At 36.8% G+C, this 21,565-nt stretch overlaps 1 protein-coding gene across 1 annotated transcript in view; it reads left to right on the forward strand.

Annotated features, from left to right (window-relative positions):
* Positions 1 to 21,565, forward strand: part of PUDP (pseudouridine 5'-phosphatase) — a 75,507-nt gene that overhangs the window by 18,108 nt on the left and 35,834 nt on the right. The window contains exon 2 of the mRNA XM_080377658.1: positions 11,547 to 11,765. Within this exon, the coding sequence (XP_080233784.1) occupies positions 11,547 to 11,765 (219 nt within the window). The remainder of the gene's footprint in view (positions 1 to 11,546; positions 11,766 to 21,565) is intronic.

Genomic DNA, 21,565 nt, shown 5'->3' on the forward strand with positions numbered 1-21,565 from the left:
AGACAAAATCATCTATGCAGAGAGGTTAAAGAGTTTCAGCAAAATTTCAAATATTTACTGGGGGAAAAACTATATAGCTCTTCAGCAGCAGGGCAAAGAATTAGTGTGTAAACACTCATGAAGAAAATAAAAGGAATCCTATTAAACAACTGTTATTGGCATATGGAACTCTGTAAGTGTTTTTTTATTACGGAATATTAATGCAGAGATCTAGTACTGATAGTTTGACTGCAGTTGAGTAGCAGACTGACTTCATTTCCTGGGAATAGGAAAAGCAGAATTCTTTTTGCCATGTGAAGTGTCCTCAGTGCATGGCATCTGCTGCTCAGATGCTGGGGTGCAAATGGTGTTGGAGTTCAGAAACACAAAAGCATTGTGCATTGGATGGTGCTTTGAGCTACCTGATCTAGTGAAAGATGTCCCTGCCCATGACAGGAGGTTGTACAAGGTGATACTTAAAGGGCCCTTCCAAGCCAAGGCACTCTGTGATTTTGGTACCTGTCTCTCAGTGGGTGCAGGGGGCTTAGTTAAAAGCCTCCTCTATGGCCAACTATAAGGATTTGTTTCACCATGCCAGTTATAAGCAAGGTGATTATAACCTAAACCAAATTACAGTCTTCCAGTAGTTCTGTGCTTCTATCCATAATGTTAGGAAACAAAAAGAGCTCATGTACCGTCGGTTGTGATAGTCCATTAACTTTGAGTGGTCCAGCTGTGGCCTGCAGGCTGTATTTGATTTAGGAATCAGTTAGGACCTGCCTCCAGCTTACTGCCCTGTCTGGAAGTAGGGCAACTGTTGCTGTCACTGTATGAGGTTTTTCAGTGCTCTGTGAGAATAGCCCTCTGCTCTGATGCTCAGCCCCATGTTGGAGGTCATGCAGCTTCAGAGAAGCCCATGGCTTGCCTGGATAGAAGTCCACACATCATGTGGTGTTGGAAGTCCCTTAAACTGGTATCTATAACATGGCTTTAACGTTTCATCTACAGTTTTCAGTGTGTGTTATATAAAACCAGAGTGATTATAGCTCATAAAACATTTTCAGTTTGCTGTATCACACTTCCTTCATGAACCTCAAAGGTCTGATTCTTTTTTATATTTTAGATTCTAGTTAGGATTAGGAGTTCTTGGTATACAGCTATTACAGAGTTACTGTGATCAGGTCTTGCAGTATTTCTGACACTTTCCTCTTGACTAGATGATCAGCCACGGTGAAATGTCCTCTCTGTTGAAAAATCAAACATATTGATGATATTTGGTATTTTTCCTTTTAGTGTTACCACCACAGAGAAATTACTCCATCAGCAAATTTACTTCAAAAATTTTAGGCATTCCTGAGTGGGGGAGATTAGCTTTATTGTCTCTGTAGTTCTTTACACTTCCTTTGTGACAGTATGTTTGACACATTGCTGCAATTAAGTTTAGAACATTCTCCAAGGCCACGCTGGAAAAATAATGTTTTTCTTTTCTATTAAAGTCATTCTGTCCTTTAAAATGTTTCCACTATTTAGGAAACTGATTTTTTGGCCACTATTACTGAAAGTGATTTAGAAGCATAACACCGAAAGTCAAACAACTTGCATTCCCAACTCGCCTAAGTGTGTGTGCACACTTAGAAGCAAAAGCTTTCTAAGAATAAGGACAGCAGAATCAGTATTAGCAGAGAGCTGTGGAGGGCTGAAGAGAATTTTCTCTTTGTTCTCATTTTGTTGTTGTTTTTTCAGGGAGGAATAAATTTTTCTGACTTTCTTCCCCCTCTCTTGACTATTCTTTTTTTCATTGTTGCTGGTTTAGGTTTTGGGTTAAACAGAACAGGTCTGGGTTGTCTGTTCGGGGAAGGTTGTGTTTCTCCCTGTATTATCTCTGTATTGGGGTTGCATGGCAGGGTTTTGATAGTGATGCAACAGTGAAGACGAAGGCTGTCCCCCTCAGCCCATGGAGGTTAATGGTGGATCAGGTATCCACCTGCAACCCATGGAGGACCCCACGCTGGAGCAGGTGGACGCCCAAAGGATGCTGGGACCCTGTGGACAGCCCATGCTGGAGCGGGGTCCTGGCAGGACCTGTGGACCCAGGGAGAGAGGACCCAGGCTGGAGCATGTTTGTTTGCAGGACTTGTAACCCTGGGGGGGGACCCACACTGGAGCAGTCTGCTCCTGAGGGGCTGCACCCTGTGGAAGGGGGGACACGCTGGAGCGGTTTGTGAATACTGTAGCCCATGGAAAGGACTCAAATTGGGAAAGTTCACAGAGGACTGTCTCCCATGGAAGGGACCCCAGGCTGGAGCAGGGGAAGAATGTGAGCAGCCCTCCCCATGAGGAGGAAGGAGCAGCAGAGACAGCCTGTGATAAAGTGACTCCAACCCCTGTTCCCTGTCCCCCTGTGGTGGGGGAGGAAGCAGAGAAAATTGGGAGTGAAGTTGGGCCAGAGAAAAAAGGAGGGATGGGGGGCAGGCATTTTAAGATTTAGTTTCTATTTTCTCGTTATCTTACTCTGATTTGATTGGTAATAAATTATTTTCCCCAAGTTGAGTCTGTTTTGCCTGTAACTACAATTGGTGAGTGATCTCTCCCTGTCCTTGTCTCATTCCACAAGCCTTTTGTTATGTTTTCTCCCTTGCCAGCTGAGGAGAGGACTGATAGAGTGGCTTTGGTGGGCACCTGGTGTCGAGCCAGGGTCAACCCACCACGATCTTAATTAAGAAAAGATGTGGTGTTGTTATTCTGCTGACTTTGATAACATAGTGAACCTTTTGGTTTCATCTACCTTGTGTGCTAGTATTATCCAAGAGCCTTGGAATATCTCATTTCTAACAACTTTTTAAACCCTGTTTTGCATTCCTCAGGTCAGTGAACTGCTGCTATGTGTTGTCAGCAACGTATTGAGAAGAAATACCACCTTGGTGAAAGGCTAACTTCCTTGTGAACATCCTATAAGCTGTTTTTCCCAGAGGTAGTAATTGCTTCTGTGGATGAGAACATTCCTTGTGTAATACTCTTGCCTTGTTATAGGACATCATATGCTAATGACCGTGTAACTGTTACCTGACTTGGGCCTTGTCTTTACACATTTTAAGAAGCTACATCTTTGTTAGCCATAGATTTGAGCCCAACAAGCAGGATTCTGTAGACACCATATCAACTGCTGTTCACATAGTTTTAGTTTTAATGGTTAACAGCCTTTGTGAATGGCAAAGAAAGTGTATCAGGCAGTTTCTATGAATCAACAGCTTTTCTATTTTTAAACTAATGAGATGCTGTCACATAGATGATGTTTAATAAGTACAGTTTTAGAATGTTTTGAATTAAGTCATATATACTGCCTGCTATTTCAAAGTTGGATTCCCTCATGCTTTGGAAATGAATACAGACTTCCCTTTACTTTTTAATGTGCGATGTTTTATGTTGATGGTGGAGTATTTGTTTACAGCTCTACGTCAGAAGCGTGTGTGTATGGTTTATTCGTGAACTGTTTCTTTCACTTCCTTGTGGCATTAAAAAGAAGGATGAGGTGCTTGTGTGAATACAAGACAGTGTTAAGATATGTCAGCTGTATTAATGCAAACTAAAAGCCTTTTGAATTTGCTCAGAACCTTCTTCCCTTCCACATAGAAGTAAATTTTTTTCTCTGAATATAAAATGAGAAATTGGCTTCCTCTGTAGTTGCCATTGAACAATTCCTGCAGTAATGTAAGCCCAGAGGGGCAAATATGTGATACTCATTTGGGAATAGTTCTATGCAACTGTTATTTCTGGGGCACTAAACTTACTTCCTTTTCAAGCCTGTTAGCAATAACTTGAATTCATGGTAGGATGGCTCATATCAGAGAAGGGAAAACAGACTGACAGCACTTCGAGGGAGTTAGCCAGTGGCATTGTGATTCTCCGGACTTAGTGAAGTAATGACCATGCAGCATATTCATATATCTTGGAGTGTACTTACATTAATATTCTAGTATAACAGGAAAAAAAAAAAAGGAACAGATTTGCTAAATTAAAGCTCCAGAACAGACTTCTACCTGCTCCCTACTAAAATGAACAGTGGACCATTTAGGTGAATGTTCCTAAGTGCTAATCAAAAAATAATGATTTGCAAATCATGACTCAGTTAAATTGGAAACAGTAATTTTAATTTTCAGCAATTATAGTCATATTTTTTCTTTATCTTCAGAAGTTATGGTTTATCAATCACGTAAAATGGTTTACTGAATAACTTGCTCATTATAACCACCTTATGATTTTGAAGTAGCCATTATTTCGTGTTTGCTATTTATTTTAGTAGAGGCTTTACCATCCTTTAACTTCCAGGTAACAATAAGAACTTAAATGGTACTGGTTGTGAGAATAGATCAGCCAAAAGGTACAAGACATAAATACTGCAGCAGCATTCGATCTGATGTGCCACACTGTGTTTAGGTTCAGCCTGCCTGGCTGGGTACATCAGCAACACTTGCTGTGGAATTTAGGCACAGCTCAAATATTTTCATTGAGCATGCATAAAAGCAGTGCCTGTTTCCTCCTGTGACAGTGACTGAAGTGGGTGTCTCTGCAAGGCAATAAATTTAGATTTCATTTTTCTTCAGAAGCAAGTTAATTTTGAAGGAATGGGGGGAATACTACGGCAAAGAATAGAACATTCCTATTCTTCATCTCCTCAGGAGGCCTTCTTTGCTAAGGGATTTGAACTGACATCCCTTCAATGAGCCCTTAAGTCAATAGGCTCCAGATTGATTTGTATTCACTGGCTAGCACTCATCTGAGTTTTATTCTTTAAAAGGCAGCTTTTGCATTTAAAACATAGTATTATGTGTACACACACACTCTATGTATGCATACATATAAAAATACACGTTTCTATGCTTTATATATATACAAGCATATCATTCGTTTGTATATATATATGTGTATATATATGTAACATAATAGCATTAAAAATTACCGTGGGATGTTGAAGAAGTAGGCTTAGGCCCGCCCTTTAGGGTAGATTGAAAGGCAGAGTCTCATTTTCTGGACTAGTGCTGTAACGCTTAGGCTATTGTGCAACAAGTAATTTCTGTTGCCTCCCTCATCCCCAGTCTTGCTAAGCCACTGTAAGTGATTTTGAGGTCAGCTGTTAAACTGCTGCTTTTTCCTCCTCTTAGCCATCATGGGTAACCACAGTCATGCATTTTTAAACTAGATTTCACAGTAGTGAAAGTGTGAATGGAAAGGCATTGGGAGGGAACTGCAATACTGACCTTTTACCACAAATCGCAACATTGTTGTCTGCTAAAGATCGTTTATTAAAAAAAGATAAATCTTCAGATTCTCCTTTGCCTTTTTTTGCTGATTGTTTTGCTAACTCAGGAACCTTCAGCTCTAATTCTTAGTGGTTCTGGGTGATGTAAATTATTTTTTGCAATTTTGGAACTGTTCCAGTGACAGTTATATAGTTGTTAGTCTTTTGCTTTGCTTCTACTCGTTTCATGTTTTGTTTTTGATATCTTGAGGGAGAAATCTCGTATTCCCATTGAAAGAAATGGTAAAGATAGAAAAATAATGGGGAATGAATTATGCACTACGCTTTATTCAGTGGCATAGTCTATTGCTCCCTCAGCGACTGGTTTTTATGATGCTGTTTATTTTTATCTTTCAGTAGTTTGTCATAATGTATTATTTCTTCTTGATTTTTTGAGATGGAACTGTAATTGATAAACTTTGGACAGTAATATCCTGACATTCTTTTCATTGAGGGGATGTTTCTTGTTCCATTCTAAGTTTGATGTTCAGAGGCCATTGGTTTCCCACACTTTTCTTTTTTCCTGCTTGCCAAAGCCAGGAGCAGAATTTTGCAAGTTTGTGGATAGTTATGTGGGTTTTATCTTGGCAGTGGTGTTTCCTAAACTCTGTGATAGCCCACATACCATTTGGAAATGTGATGAATGTACCACTGTTTGATACTCATATCCTCAGATATATGGATATTTCAAGGATTGGTTCACTTGTGTAATCAAACAAGCAAAGAGCATGTGCTGCCTGTGGGGAGATGGACTGTAGAGTGGCAGGCTTGATAACAGATCTCTGTAGATCACAGAGACTTACTGAGAGACATCCATTCTCTGGCTTTCATGCAGTGCTGCAGCATCTGTTACACTCCTGAGTCTCACAGACTTGACACAACAGTCAGTGAGCTGATCAGCCGTGTTTTGATTGTTGGAGAGAGAAGAAAGGGAACCGCGAGTTCATGATTTTGCCGATGTTGAAGTCGGTTGGCTTGAGGACCATTCATTGAGTTCTCCATGGGATATTCAAGACTTGCCAAAGTTAGTCCTGATGGGAAAACTCTCGCTATTTTGTCTTGTCCATTACTTTGTTTAAATCCTGTTTTCTTTAACACTGTTTAAGTTGATACAGTACGAGAATAAACATGCAAAGGCCTGTGTTACATTTAAATCCAGAAATGAGAGAAAATGTAAATGTCATTAATATTACTATAACTCTATGAGTAGAGGAAACATCTAGTGCTCTCTGGAATGTTGATTGCCCCCACTATTTCAACAATTGCATAGATTTGGTTGCAAGTTAACACTTCATACTGTGCTAAATGTGACTAATTGAATTGGAAAAATCAAAGCAAAAATTTTCGCTTCTGTAATCATGTTCTGGTTTATAATTGTTTTATCACTTTTACCCCAAGCATTTCAGTAATTTATATGGCTTCTTACACTGTTGCATACCCTAAAGAGATTAAAGGAATATTGTGAAAGACTGGTAGGAAATCAAAATCATGGTCATCTGTGTATTCATTCATTATTGGTGATGACAAAATCTAATGAGATTTCTCAATCTTGCGACAAAATCTTGGTAAGAATTACTAATTGTGTTTAAAATTGTCTAAATTGAATACTGAAGATGGTTCTCCTCCTCATATGGATAGAAATCTGCTCACAGGTATAGACACAAGAAACGTAACGCTTGAATTAAAATCCTTCCTTTTAACCATTTCTCTATCCCTATCAAAATAAAAATTTTGCAAAGTTTAGGTGTCTAGGATCTGATTTTGACTTAGTGGAATATATTGAATGTACACAGTTAAAATTCTGTTTAGACTTCCAGCAGAAGGATAAATCATAGGTGTATTACATCTGGGAGGCTTGATGCAAAGAAGAGATGGATCATTCAAACAAAGAAGTCAGAACTGATGATTAAGATGCTATATGGCTAATATGAGCTTTCATGCCTACTAACCTTATCTCCTTGATAAACTAGAAATTATTTTAGAATTAAAGTAATATAATTTTAATAAATTCAGAAGGTGCATAACCTTCTGAAAAAGTCAAGTTCCATATTAATTCATGAAGTCATAACCTTCTGTCTTAAGATGCCTTCATGTGTAGGTGGTTGATAAAGTTGAGGTTTAGCTACTGCCTTGATGCTCGCTGTATCCCCAGCCTCGGTAGATCTGCACTTCTAGTTCTGACTGCAGTGAGCTGAGCAGATCATACACTCCAGTTGTGCACTGCGGTCTGATGCCAAGGGACCTGTAGGTTTTTCAGAATATGTGTTAGCATACTTTTGTGCCAGATCACAAATAGAATAATCCAGTGTCTCTGTCATTCTTGTCACTTTATTTGTATTTATGGTGACTGCCTTTTACACACTGTAAACAGCACCAGTGGAGTTGACTGTGCTTTAAATACAGAAGAGGTGATGCTATGAAAATGGCTAGAAGTTGGTATGTGGCTAGGGGATGAATATTACTCATTCCCAATGAAATGTAGTGAGTGGATGGACGATATATGTTGTGCTGATAATGTCCATGTAAAATATATATCAAGGGACAAGATCTAGAAAGATGAAGAGTGTTTTGAAAGGCAGAAAAGAATGAAGCTGAGGTTATACATTCACTGAAAACTGCAGGAGCTAAGAAGTCTTGCTTGTCCTTCCTCCTTTTAGAACAGGCCACTGCCACATGTGTCCTGTTGTGTTCTGAGCTTGTATTCCTGTTGGGAGCGAGCAGCAGGGGCTGGGTTCACTTGCTGATATGTATGTGCTTATTACCAGTTGGGATGTTGTAGAACATGTGAGTCTCACCCAGATTACTGGTTTTTAGTGTGTCTGGATGTCTTGGACATAATAGGGTGTCTAAAATACTAGTAGGTGTCTATAATTAGGCACTTGAACTGATAATTCCTCTTGGTTTATTTCATTGATGTGTTATATTCAAGTGTGTGTGTTAGATTTAATTTCCTATTGTGTTGCCGATTTATAGTAGTTTGAAATTATGATTCATTGCGATACTGAAACTCTGATCAATCAGTTGTGCTATGGTTTATTTTATATGATAATGGTGAAAAAGCTAGCCTAGCTAGTATTTAAACACCTTTTTTTGAGATTTCTCTGTTTCAATGGGAATAAGAAATCTTGAAGTTGTACCATTATTTAGTATTTATTTACTGCTGTCTAATTATAAGAGGAACATAAAGATTTTCTTTTGTCTTCAATCAAAGGAGGATATGTCCTTATCTGTTATTTAGGTATGTAGAAAGTGCAGCTTTTTCAGCAGTGGTCTCTTCAGATTGCAGTTGGAGATTTTGCAGTGTGTGTGGGTGCTCATGTGTGTGTACTTTCTCCTTCAGATTTCAGGTTTTATTCATGTGCTATAGTGAAACATGTCTGTTTAAGCAAGTAAAATGTTCACACCTATGCTTTTGTCATCCAATCATGAGAATTAAAATCATGTCATTTTTCAAGAATTACAATTATGTGGAGTCTTACAAGAGGCCATGAATCTGGAGATGATGATAATTTTCATTGCAACCAAGTTCATGTCCAGGGTCCAAATGCTATGACTTCAGGCAGAGTGAAAGTGATCTCTTTGAAAGAGAATTTGGAGATTTTGTAAGCCAGTTCTTTTAACTGATAATTAATGAGGAGAGGGAAGGAAAAGAAGGCTTTCTGACATCCTGCTCGTTTGAGCATTTATGTTGTTTTAAACACACATTTAAATTAGTGTAGGCAGTGATCGATTGTGTTGACCAGTTTGGGTGTTGTTGTTTTTTTGTTTTGTGTTTGTTTGGGGCTTCTGAGCACTGAGAAAACTAAGTTCTGACACAATGTGAATAGGATAATAATTAGCTGTTTTAATAGGTTCCGCTCAAACTTGTTCATGAGTGCTCTTCAGTTGGCAAACTGCAACATTGCATAACAGGTTATTTTTAGGTCCACAATCTGGACAAGATTAAGCATTTCTTTAAAAAGAAGAGGAAAAGTTTATTCACAGGTCTGATATGTCCCACCATGTTTAAAATGCAGGAGGCTATTAAATTATCTTTAGCTATACAGTTGAGTCTTTCACTTTCAAATAGATAAACGTGTAATTATCATAGAGACCTGCAGGAAAATTTTCATGTTCTACAATTATACGTTTTCATTGCTTGTTTTGTTTTATTTCTACTTATTTTGCTATGTATGACTTCATAAGATGAGGACTAATTTTAAATTTCAATTTTAAACTTAGAGTAAGAATTTTATGTTCTTCACCCGGTGACTCAGAGAAGAAAAATCACTGTATCTAAAAAAAAAAAAAGGAAAGGGAAAACTGTGACATTTTAAACGCTGTTCTTAATTCACCTTCTCAGCTTGCAGAGAGTACCACCTGGCAGTATCAAGCAAACAGAGGGGATTTTTTTGTTGATTTTTTTTTTTTCCTTCCTGGTCTTAGCCAGTCTAACACTTCATAAAGCCCAGTTCCTTGTTTCTGTTTTGATACCTGTCCAGTGTGCTTTATGGCTCTCCAAGATTACTCTTAACTTTTTTCCATAACTGTAATTGTTTAAGAAACATTTGCAAAGAGTACCACAGTTGCTATTTTTTTTTTCTTCCAAGATGACTCTTTTGTCCATAACTGTAATAGTTTAAGAAACATTTGCAGAGTACCACAGGTGCTTTTTTTTTTTTTTTTTTTCCTTCCTTTCGTTTTTAACCTAAGAGGTTTTTGTGAACCATTTGTTGCCCTGCTAAGCAGTCCAGACAAGTGCACTGGGTTTTTAGCTGATCTTTTGGCTCAACGTTCCTTCTAGTAACTGAAGGGGAACATAGAGAAGAGCACTCTGGCAGGTGGTAGAGCATGTCTTCTGCACCGCTGTGTGTTCACATGGTGGTAGCTGCAATAACAGGACATGGCCCCTGTGTTTCTCATTTGATTTCAGGTTGGAATCATCTGCTGATCTCAGGACAAGCAGATTACTGTGGTTAAGCGGTAAGCATTTGTCAGACTGCAGGGCAGGTCTTCACATATGTTGTAGTCATGAGCTCTGCTCTTAGTTCTTCAGTCTGTGTTCTTGGTGGTACCTATGCTAAAGCCTAAAGTTTAAACTCTGTTGCATACTTCATATATATTCAGAAAGTGAGACAATGTCCGCATGAATAATTTCACTATTAGCCCTATAAAAAATGTTTTTACATGGCAAAGGACATGTTGATCAGTGAAGTCCCCAATTTCTCTAAATAAATCTCTTAAGAGCAACTGCTTCCTTTCCTTGCTTTTGCCTTTCATTGCTAAAGTGATAATAATAAACATGTCTTTAGAGATACAGAAGGCAGAGACATGCATGAGAAGGAGATTAAAGTGTGGTTAACAGCAGTAGCTGGTGTTTCAAAGAAGACTACTTAAACAGATAAACGGGTAGAAAAGCCACTGTTCAAGATCTTTGCTGAAATGAAACCAAGAATTGAAAGGATTTTTTCCCTCCTATTTTAGTGTTAAATATTATTGACCTTTTCCAAAGATTTCTCTGGCAGGAAAGAAAGGATTGTTTGGGTTTGTGGGTTTTTTTTTTTGGTGGTTTTTTTTTTGTTTGTTTGTTTGTTTGTTTTGTTGTGGTTTTGTTTTTTTTAATTATTTTGAAAACTAAAACCACCTTTGACATAGAAGCTGATAGTTTCACTGGTGGAATTCAGCCTGAAGTTTACTCTTGCCAGAAACCCCCTGGAAATACAAGTGGGTGTGTTCTGCTTGAATAATCACATGTAAATGCAGAGGTGCCAGCAGCACTATAATAATGACTGTAGCGTCTTTGAAGGCACTCTGAAGCCTCCATTCAAAGGCACTCTTAAATAATTAATATTTTTTTCCAATTCACATGCAATATGTAATGACATCCCCCAAGTACCAGATTTCCTTCCTTTCTTTTCTTTCTTATGCAAAGAATAGAATATTTTAATTAAGACAGTGGTTGCTAACTTGTATAGTACAGAAAAGTGATGGAAGAGCAGCTCTAGATAGTTCTTTGTTGTGACCCTCTGTAACCTTTTCTTATCAAAGAAGTGACAGCTTGAAAAACTAGGTACATCTGAGGTGATCTTAGAAGTCTGGCTTCCCTGCTGCAAATAAAGGGAGGCAATTTTGTCCACTTAGGTATGTTCTTTGGCTCCTGGCAGTTCATTCTGTGACCATATATTGTGGTCCTCCTTGTAAGACTGACTGCTCAGCTGGTTGATCATGGTTTAATCTTCTTCTCTCTCTTTTTTTTTTTTTTTTTTTTTTTTTTTTTTTTTTTTTCTGGCAGATACCGAGCATCTCTATACGGTAGTGTATGAAGAGATCTGTGGGCGTTTTGGAAAGACCTATACCTGGGATGTGAAATCCTTGGTCATGGGTAAAAAAGCCCTAGAAGGGGCACAGATTATTCGAGATGTTCTAGATCTTCCAATAACCAAAGAAGAGTTATTACGTGAATGTAAAATGAAGCAGGAGAAGATGTTCCCTACTGCTGAACTGATGCCAGGTATGTTTCTCTTCAATATTTATAAACTGTTTATGGAATTATATTAGTGCTAATCAAGGTAGAAATCTTTAACCTGCCTTCCACACAACAGTTTCTCTTAAAGGTTCAGTTTCATCATTCTTGTTTTAGCAAGTTTTACTCAAATCTACCTGTTCTTTACGTGTTAAAGAATTTAATTTTTTACCTGTTACAGGGTACTGGCAACATTTTTCTCTTGTTTACTTGGAGAACAGCTTTCTTTATATATGTTTGAAAAGAAGAAAAAAGACTAGGTAAATGTGCATGAAATCTGCTTTGTAAGCCAGGCATTCTTTATAAAAGTTGACAGCTGTGTAACTTTGCAAGTTATTTTTCTCTGGCTTTGGGTGTAGTGTGACTTTGTTAAGCACAAACACACTTTTAAATGTGCAGGCAAATGTATGAGCCCATGGGTTCTTTCAGTTGGTGTTAATCTTACCTAACCTGAACACTGAAATGTAAGCATGGTGTCTGAGCCAGATGTGTGTCAATGGAGAGGGAGGGCTTCTCAGGTTATCCTAAGACAAGTAATTTTTATCACCCTCTGAAGATACATGTCTTTTACCAGTGATTGTGCAGGAAGTCCAAATGAGTAGCTTAAACCAAGTAGCTCAAGATAAGCAGGAGGATGAATCTTATCTATGGTGTGAGCTCATACTTTTATATTCAGTTACATTTATATCTGAAACGCTTAGAGAAAAATCCTCAGCCATGCAGGACAAGAAATACTTGAAGATAAAATTGCTGTTAACTTTTTGTACAATGTTAAACTTCCTGGAGCAAATATCAATAATTTATGAAGGAAAAATGAAAAATAAAAAAGGAGGATGGAGGAAAGGGGGGAGAATAAAAAGAAGTATTGGAAGTGAAATAACTCCATGTGATTATAATGAGTCTGTTATAATTTTTTTCTCTTTCAATGTGTGCTTGTTTGTTCTGACAGACTCTACAGTGCATTAATGATGTTTTAATTTTTAGATGCTTTTTTATAACTAGTTTCATAATTCATTAAAAGTATGAAAGTTAAAAATATGTGATATGTTAGCAATAAATAACAAGCAGCAAAAATAAAAGGTATAATTATTTTAGGCAGCTTAAAAACTAGAGTATTTTATGCAGCTGAGTTATCTCTCTGATGTCTTTTATATGCAAGATTTTTCAAATTCCATCTTTCTCATTTACAGATTCACCTAAAACTGTAAACCTACTTAAAATCTCCAGGAAAACAAGAAAGATGGGGGGATGTTTTTTTCATTTTTCACATCAAACTTCCAGGACTAACTTTGCAGCTATATCTTTTAGAAGGCAAACAAAAAAAAACCCCGAAACCTAGCCTGAGTTTAAAAAATATCAAATGGACAGACTGGGTGAAATGTTAGGAGGCACAGAGAAGAGTTGCTGTAACGTAACAGCGCAGGTAGTAGATGCCGTTAAGTGGTTATTCTCTGCCTGCTGAGGCTTGTGATAATGTGACTGAGCTGGCTTCAACAGAGTTGCAGAGAGGTGATGGAACAGATTAGCTGAAGGAAACATGAAGTTTTGCACTGTTCCTGCCTTCAAAAAGTGAATTCTGGGCTTGCTGGAGCTGGGCTATTGTAGATGAAACAAGCAAAATCCTTACTGGGACAAGCAAATAAACATTTTTATCATCCCCAGAATTGTTCAACTGATTATCTTTTCAGTTCAACTAAATACATGTGATAACTTTCTTCAGGCTATTTTCTAAAGCAGAATTGATGTGAACTCGAATATTTTATGCTCGCTGGCCACTGCAGGGAGCAAAGGCAGCCTTGGTCACTGAAGTAATGGGATCTGTATTTGACTGGGTAGTAGCATATGAGAAACAAGTTGAATTGCCATGAATTTTGAGAAAACTAAGTTGATGTCAGTTAACAAGATAGAAATGGCTCCAGCTACCTACTCTTTAGTTTCTTTAAGGACTGACCTGTTCTTCAGTCTGACAACCAGATTTTTTAATCTGATACTTTTCTTCTGTCCTTTTGTATCTTCTGAGGATATTTATTAACATAATCCTTGTAGATTTATTCTACGGCCTCTTAATGTTCTTTAATAGAGAATGAACTTCATGCAGGTTTTTTGTAAGACTGTGGTGACATTTGGGGTTTTGAATGTTATCTGTCTAAACTGATCTTTCAGATAGTTACAGGTAAATGGAGTAAAGTGAAAGTTAATTGTCACATTTATTAATGACATAAGATGGCTCTGATGTGCTGAGTTTCTGGCCATCTTTTGACAGTTAATAGGCAGGTGGGGTTCTATTTTTCAATCAATTTCTACAGTTTTTCCAAAAAGTAAGATTCAAATTTGGTTTGCTGAAGAATAGTGCTGAATGATGACCAATGATAGATGAAAAAGTGACTTAAACAAAAACAGCACTTGTTTCTGGATGTAGAATGAGCTATGCACATGGTTTTTTGCCAGCAATGATAACTCTGTTAATTCCAAAATCAGGTAATTGATAGGTCATTAGTGATGGTTAAGGATGAAATACAAGTTGTATGAATATATGATTGGCAAAGCAGTGCTTTGTCTGACAGGCTGTGTCATAGCTATGCCACTTAATGTACAACAGTTCTGAGACATTAGTGGTTGAAGACTGAATTTTGACTATTTCAGTATGACTGAATTGACTGACAAGCTTTAGTACATCAAAAATATACAAAAATACAGATTTTGTCTATGAAGAGGATATATCAATTTCTAATAGGGAATTTTCTGGTAACTATTTGAGATTTTTTCACGGTTAGTTTTATATATTTTAGATTTATTTTTAGTTGGGAAAGAATCCTAGAGAAGACTAGTTTTGATTCAGTGGAGAAATAAGTTAATCCAAGACAACACTGACAAAATGACAAGGCTGCCACTGGTGCAGCTTTTGTAAATATTTGTCAGACATTGTTATCTGCAAGAGTAACATAGTAGGCTTTCTGTTTCTGCCAATGCGGTACTATGTTGCACTGAAGTAGATTGTGAGAAGAGTAAGCGGTGACAAGTGGAGCCAGAAGAAAACCCATGCATATGTATGCTTACCTATATATGTATAGGTGGGCTTTGCTTAACATAAACCCAGAATATACATTAAGCCAGAAAAACCTGACTCTGAGTTACACAGCTGCCAGCATTTACTATAATCACATCAGGTTTATGAAATTATTACCATTTCTTCATAGCAGTCTCTGTCTTGTGGCTCATCATCATCACAAAGCACAGTTCCTTAAGCATTGTATGGTTGTGTATACCTTTCAGACATTTTCCATTCCTGGGTCATTTTCATGATAACTGGGATTTCTTTGTTGCAACTCCAGTTCAGCCAGTGCAGAATGTGATGTGCAAGCTATTTTCCAGTTCAAGTACAGCTGGCTGTAATTTCATAGCTCAGTTTTAGTACCAAGTGAAGCCAGTCAGCAATCACAAAAAGAGAAGAAAGAAAACCAGTTCAGGTTCCAATGGCAATTCATATTTTTTTCTTGAACACTTCTATTCAACCAGCAGTCTAGTTTGCTTAGTTGTTGTTTCCTTGATTCATGTTGTGCCTTTAACAGTTAAACAGACTTCCTATCATGTTACCTTTTCTTTTCCTTGCTGTTACTTTTTAATTGTAGCATTGAGTCCATGCTGGGCTTGGTGAGCCTGTAACCCCTAGAGATAAGTCAATTAGCTACAAACTCAGAATGATGCTGTCAGGTAGATTTCAAACATTTGGCCTTTGCATTAAGTCCTAAAGGACTGCAACTGAAAAATGCTTGTGTCAGGAAATCAGCAACACAGTTGACAGGAGTTCTGAATTGTGTAAAATTTAGTACTTATGTTTTTTCCATGGCCATGCATGTGTCAGTATGTGCAGACTAAAATGAGATTATCGATTTCATGAATAGGGAGTCTCTGCCACCAGAAGAATCTGTGGTACTTTTTAGAGAGCAATAGGATTAGAAGATAGAACTCTTCATTAATAGCCAATTACCTTTCAAAGTGAGTATTAGGTTATTAGTTTCCACCTCCAGTTTTGTAATTCAGTGAAAGTATAACATACCATTGCAGATAGCAATTTTAAACAATGTCTGAAATAAAGAAACAGGTGGATCTGAGACTTATGTTTCCATAGTCTCATGAGATTCAGAAACAGAACAGAGTAGAATAGAGTAGAATAGACTATTTCAGTTGGAAGGGACCTACAACGATCATCTAGTCCAACTGCCCGACCAGTTCAGGGCTGACAAAGCTTCCATGGCGGTTACACCAAATGCTGGAAAGCTCCGCCTCTGTCACGCTCACCTTCACAGCAGCAATGCTGAATGCACTTGAGGATTGAGAGCAAGTGTAGACAATGAATAGCACTGTGCTGATGGGCTTGCAGCTGTTGTAGCACACCAGACTACATAAAATATTTTTTAATCAGTTTGTGACTTAAGTGAACAGACAGCTGCTTCTTGTTCTAAGTGAGATTATACTTTCTTTTTTTCTTTGTTGGATGCTTTTAGTGTTTAGAGGCTGCTGAGGTTTTTTTTCCATTCAATCGTTCTTATGAATTTAAAGGTTTATCATTATATTGGCTAGAAATCCAATCAACTTGACAAAGCTCTGAGTGGTAATGTTAGCTTTTCTTCGGTTAAAGAGAGTGATGAAATTTTGAAGAGCTTTAAGTTTGGTGTGATATCACATTCAGTGTGGGAACTGTAAATGATTTTGAAAAAGAGCAGTCTTTTTATACAGAGGCTATGTTTATCCTTAAGATTTCCATTTGTGCTCAACTGGACATAAATCATCAAGACATGCATAATACATGTATACAGTTAATTTAAACAATGCATGGAGCACTTCGGTTTCCTTTAGTCTTTTTCTCAGCAGTAAATCTTTTCTTCCAAATACACATTGAATGCTCTTGGACAGCTTGTTTTGTGTAAGATTACACCAAAATAAAGTGGACTAGAGTATAGTTGTCTAAAGAGCTTTGATTTTGGTGCCCCAGAGGTCAGGTGTTCTCTGTTCTCATGCCATTACTGTGAGTAGAAAGCTAACTGTATCTACACAGTGGTGAATGAAGAGCAATGCTGTCATAGATGTATGTGAAGATGGAGTGCTAAAAGTCTACAAAAAGAGTGTAAAGTTGTATTTGGGCTCATAATTTGTGTGCAGAGTATGTGAAGAAGGAGCATGGTACAGTTCTTCCAACAAAAATTTCAGTGCATAGGGCAAAAGTCTGTTGATTGAGACAATGTTCTTTAAAAAAGCCTATAGCTGTGTTGTTTCTTCTGCAGAATATGCTTCATCTCAGCTACAAGACTTAGCAAGTATTGTTATATTGGCATGGGCTACATAGTGTAGATGAGCTCCAAAATTATAGCAGGGAAAGAGACTCAAAACATGCGCATACACCAGTGAAGGAAAACAGGATAGCAGAAGTAATAGATTAATGGACTAGTCAAACATGATACAAAAAGGAAAACAAAAAGGAATGTTTTTTTGGACAAGAGTAAATAGCTTATATTATATAAATAAATAAAGTACACCACCCCACTGCCCCCCAAGAAGACTCAAACACACATAGATACAACAAAATGCAAGTAGTGAAAGATTTGGTTGCCCATGAAATACAGGGGACTTTTTCTCCATTAAAAAGAACTTCATGGCATCTCTCAATACCCGACCCCATTTTTCAAAGCAGCACATTTTTTATCAAAAAGTTTAGGGAGAGAATCATGCCTTTGGCTTATAACTACAGTTACAATAAAATAAATGTGACTAATAGGACTCATGATTAAATTGTCGGATGAGAGTGGCCTGTACAGCATATCAAAGTAAGGAGAATGAATATCTTTTCAACAATTAAAATTAACTGGAGACCAAATTACATTATTGCAATTACAAAATACAGACAAAAAAATGAGAATAGTACAGGAATTTAATTGAACAAATAACCAAATTATCCGTAACTAACTGCAGAGGGGGATAAGACAATTTAATAAGTAAAATGTCCTAAGTAACTCACGTCTTCTGAAGTATTTCTGTAGTCCCCCAAACTATGTCCAAGGATACACAGCAGTGGTAGGTAGCAGTAATGTTACTGTAATACATGATTTGAGGCCTATGTGAGAGAAAGTCTTAAATGAAAAGTAGTATCTTTCATTAAACTGATTAAACTAACTATGGAGAAGCTTTTAGGTATAGAAAATCATCTTCATATCAGTTTTAAAATACCCATTTGTTATTTTCTTTTTTTTTTTTTTTTTTTTTTTAAAGAGTTCCCATGTTTGCTTTCTAGAGAAGCACCTATGAAGAGGTAGGCACAAAATTATAATTTTCAGTTTATCCAAAGCTTTTATAATTTCTGTACATGTAGCCTTTGCCTTTCTGTAATAGTTTAGCTTGAATTTGCACTTCAATCTGAAAATGAACAGGCAGAATCTATGAGAAGTCCACAGTATAACATGATTCCACTGGCTACTTGATGCTTGCATTTAATTAGTATAAGGAATGTGCTCTATTTAAAGTGTTTTGTTTGTTGTGGTTGTTGGGGTTTTTTTTCATTTGCTACCTTAAACTTTAGTAATCCTACATTACACTATTTCTCTGATTAGTAGGTGTCCAACACTGTAATGGTTTGAGTAAGGACAACACTCATTTAGAAGAATATAAGGTATTAATGTATATTATGCTCTCTGTTACATCTTGCTCAAAATTTTCTTAAATTGATTAACACTGTAGCTAAATTAGTTGGAAAGTATGAAAGAATATTATCTATGATGGTTGGTGCAGAATTGAAACCCCTGTGAACTCTTAGGGTTTTGTTTGAGGGTGGGGAAATTGGGGATGTATCTGCTCTATGTTCTTCCTAGCAGAACATGTTAACTTTCTAATAAAAAATTTTAAAAAAGACATAGCACACACACAGTCTCTCTATAGCCCAGTGATTTCCTGGGATTGCATAATGATTAAAATACTATTAATTAGAAATAAGATGTGATTAGTACCTAGGTGGCACCCAAGGAAGGACTAAATAGTTGCAGGGAGGTATAGTACACTCTAATGTTCATGAAAGGATTTGCCACTGAATATGCCACTGTTTGTTTATTTGAGGTCTTCTTAGTTAGGTAGGAGCTTCTGTAATGTAATTTTGAAGCTGAACTTCCATAAAAGCTGCCTTGTAAATATTAACGTGCTCGCTTCTTGGGGTCCTATTTACAGTGTATGCTTTTGCTTAGGAGAAGGCCTTGAGGAGTTCCATTCTTTTTTAAGGCCTTTTTCTTACATAGCTTATGTTCATCTTTTTAGGACTGAAACAGACATTAGAAAGACAGTGGGACTGTCTGTGTAGGCCTGGGCATTTATGTGACCTTGTTCCTGCACTCTGTGCTGGTAGTACACAAGCCAGCTGTATTCCTGAAGCCATGAGGCTGTAGGACTTTGTGCTTAGAAGACCATCAAACAGTGGATTTTCAAGTTAAGGTACTGGCAAAGCTTCAAAAGAATTAGCTGCAAGCAGAAACGTGAACACCAGAAAGAGTTCAACTGGTGAACAGAGGAAACTGAAATTATGATTCAGTGCTGAAGTGGCAAACAGCATGAATAACTCTACCCTATCTCATATATTTGCCCGGTTTATGATGGAGATTGCTTTCTTTTCTATCTTGAAAAGCATTCTTATATTGTACTGTAACATGTTCATAGAAATTTCACTTCAAGAAAAGAGAAAAAGGAAAAAATGCTTTGTAAGTCAAAAGTTTGGTTGGGGACTTGTATTAGGAAAAAACAGAAGAGCATTATATTATCTCCCTATATTACCTCCCGTTTCAGAAGAAATAAGTCCGAATCTTGAGTTCCAGAAGTGATACAAGTTAAGAACAGTATTCTCTTTACTGGTAGACAAACAAGAAAAGGGATGGTATGAAAATTTGAAAGTGTATCAAATAAAATACAGCAAAAATGTATGTGATGTTCACTGTTCTGAAGTATTCTGTATGTCACAGAGCTCATGTTGTATAAAGCTAAAAGGAAAATAAAAATTCCCTTTGTTTTCCATCAATTTGAATTAGCTCTCAGGAGTTATTTATTGTTGATTTTCACTTTATAATGAATAATGCCATTTTATTATATAATGTGATAATTGAAAAAAAAATCATATTGAAAACAGTCTTGTAATTGCATATAAATAATTAGATAGGGACTATCACTGGATCATTTTAGCAAAGCTTTATTTGGTTTCCTGAACTCTTGCTGTACATGTTTGTATTAGTCAATGAAAAGGAAAATGTGACAATTAGCCCAAGGGTTTTGTTGTTCAGTATAAGTCTTAATTTTAGTTTGTCAGTTGATCCAATGTGTTAGTCACCGTGGTTTCAGCTGAATCTAAAGAGAACAAACACCACATTGAGAGTCTAGTGGAGAATTCTACTTATTTTGAAAAGAAATTTACATATATATTATATATATTTTTCTACAACATCTAGAACAAAAATGCTGATCTCTTCCTTTAAAATGTGTCTGTGGTCTGAGAAAAATAACTCCTTTCTGTTGATATAGTTAGTTTTCTTTTCCAAAATTTGTTAATTTCATTGACATTTGTGATTAATTAGATTGTAAAGATGCTGACATTTAAAGTTGATCCTTCTTTTCAGCTTCTGTAACTAAACTCGGCTTACAGTTCATTTCACCTTCTTTTCTTTCCAGTAGTCAACCAGTGTTTTAACTATTATATTTAGAATATAGTAAGCTTCTGTGTCTGTTCTAAAATCTAATATTTAAAGAAACAGATAAAAGAAACAGTATTTACCTTTTTGATTGTTTGAAATGGAAGAGTACTTCTGGAAATAAAGCATAGCAATGTGGGATATTTATTCCTGATTTTTCTAATCATTACTTGCAATTTATTTTGTACTGCCTAAGACTGTTACTACATGTGTACTACATTAGGAATGTATCCTTATGCTGGAAAAACAGAGAGCCTTATTTCTTTTCATCTTTTTAATTTTTTTGATTTTAATGAAGGATGCTGAAAGAAAAAAAAAAAAAAAAAAAAACAAAAAAACAACAACAAAAAACAAACAAACAAACAACAACAACAACAAAAACAAAAACCAACTTGCTGTATGTGGCTAAGCTTTCAATAGGGTGGGTGGAGGATGGTCCCAGGAAGCCTAGTAGATGGGTCCCTCTATGATGGATGGGCCTTGATCCCTTGCATGGTAGCTACAAATAAATTAGAAGTTAGCAAATTCATAGAAATTTTCATTGTACTTCTTTATAGTCATTGAGGTTTTAATCAGTTGTTTTTGACGTAAGTGAAGTCTTCATTTGACTGAAAAATCTATGCAGCTGTGGGTGATACAATGACAAAGTATATGCCAGGGGAAATTTCTTGCAGATCTTTAAAGCAGTTCCCCACTTCCCCTTCTGTTGATATTTTCTGTAAAAAAAGCACTAGAAAGATATTAAGAAAGATACTATATTCCTAATGAAGAATTATATGCTGAATTAGTACAGTAACTGTCAGTAATCTGATGTGGTGGCAAAGTGTCTAGAGCTATACTGGTGGTAATTGATACAAACAAAAATGGATTTTGTGATCTATAGCTTTTACAAAGAAATAACAAACCTGGCATGAAAATACTTTTCAACTGCTACTGTCTTCAGCTTGTTAAGTTATGCAGCTGTTCTTCCATATGCAATTTATTTTTTTCCACGCAGCTGATTTTCCCCATGATTTTTTTTTCCTAATCTACCTTGCTATGTTTAAACATACGCAAATAATAACTTGTTTGATGGCA

Source organism: Falco punctatus (genome assembly GCF_963210335.1).
Source record: "Falco punctatus genome assembly, chromosome: 2".
Classification (NCBI taxonomy): Eukaryota; Metazoa; Chordata; class Aves; order Falconiformes; family Falconidae; genus Falco; species Falco punctatus.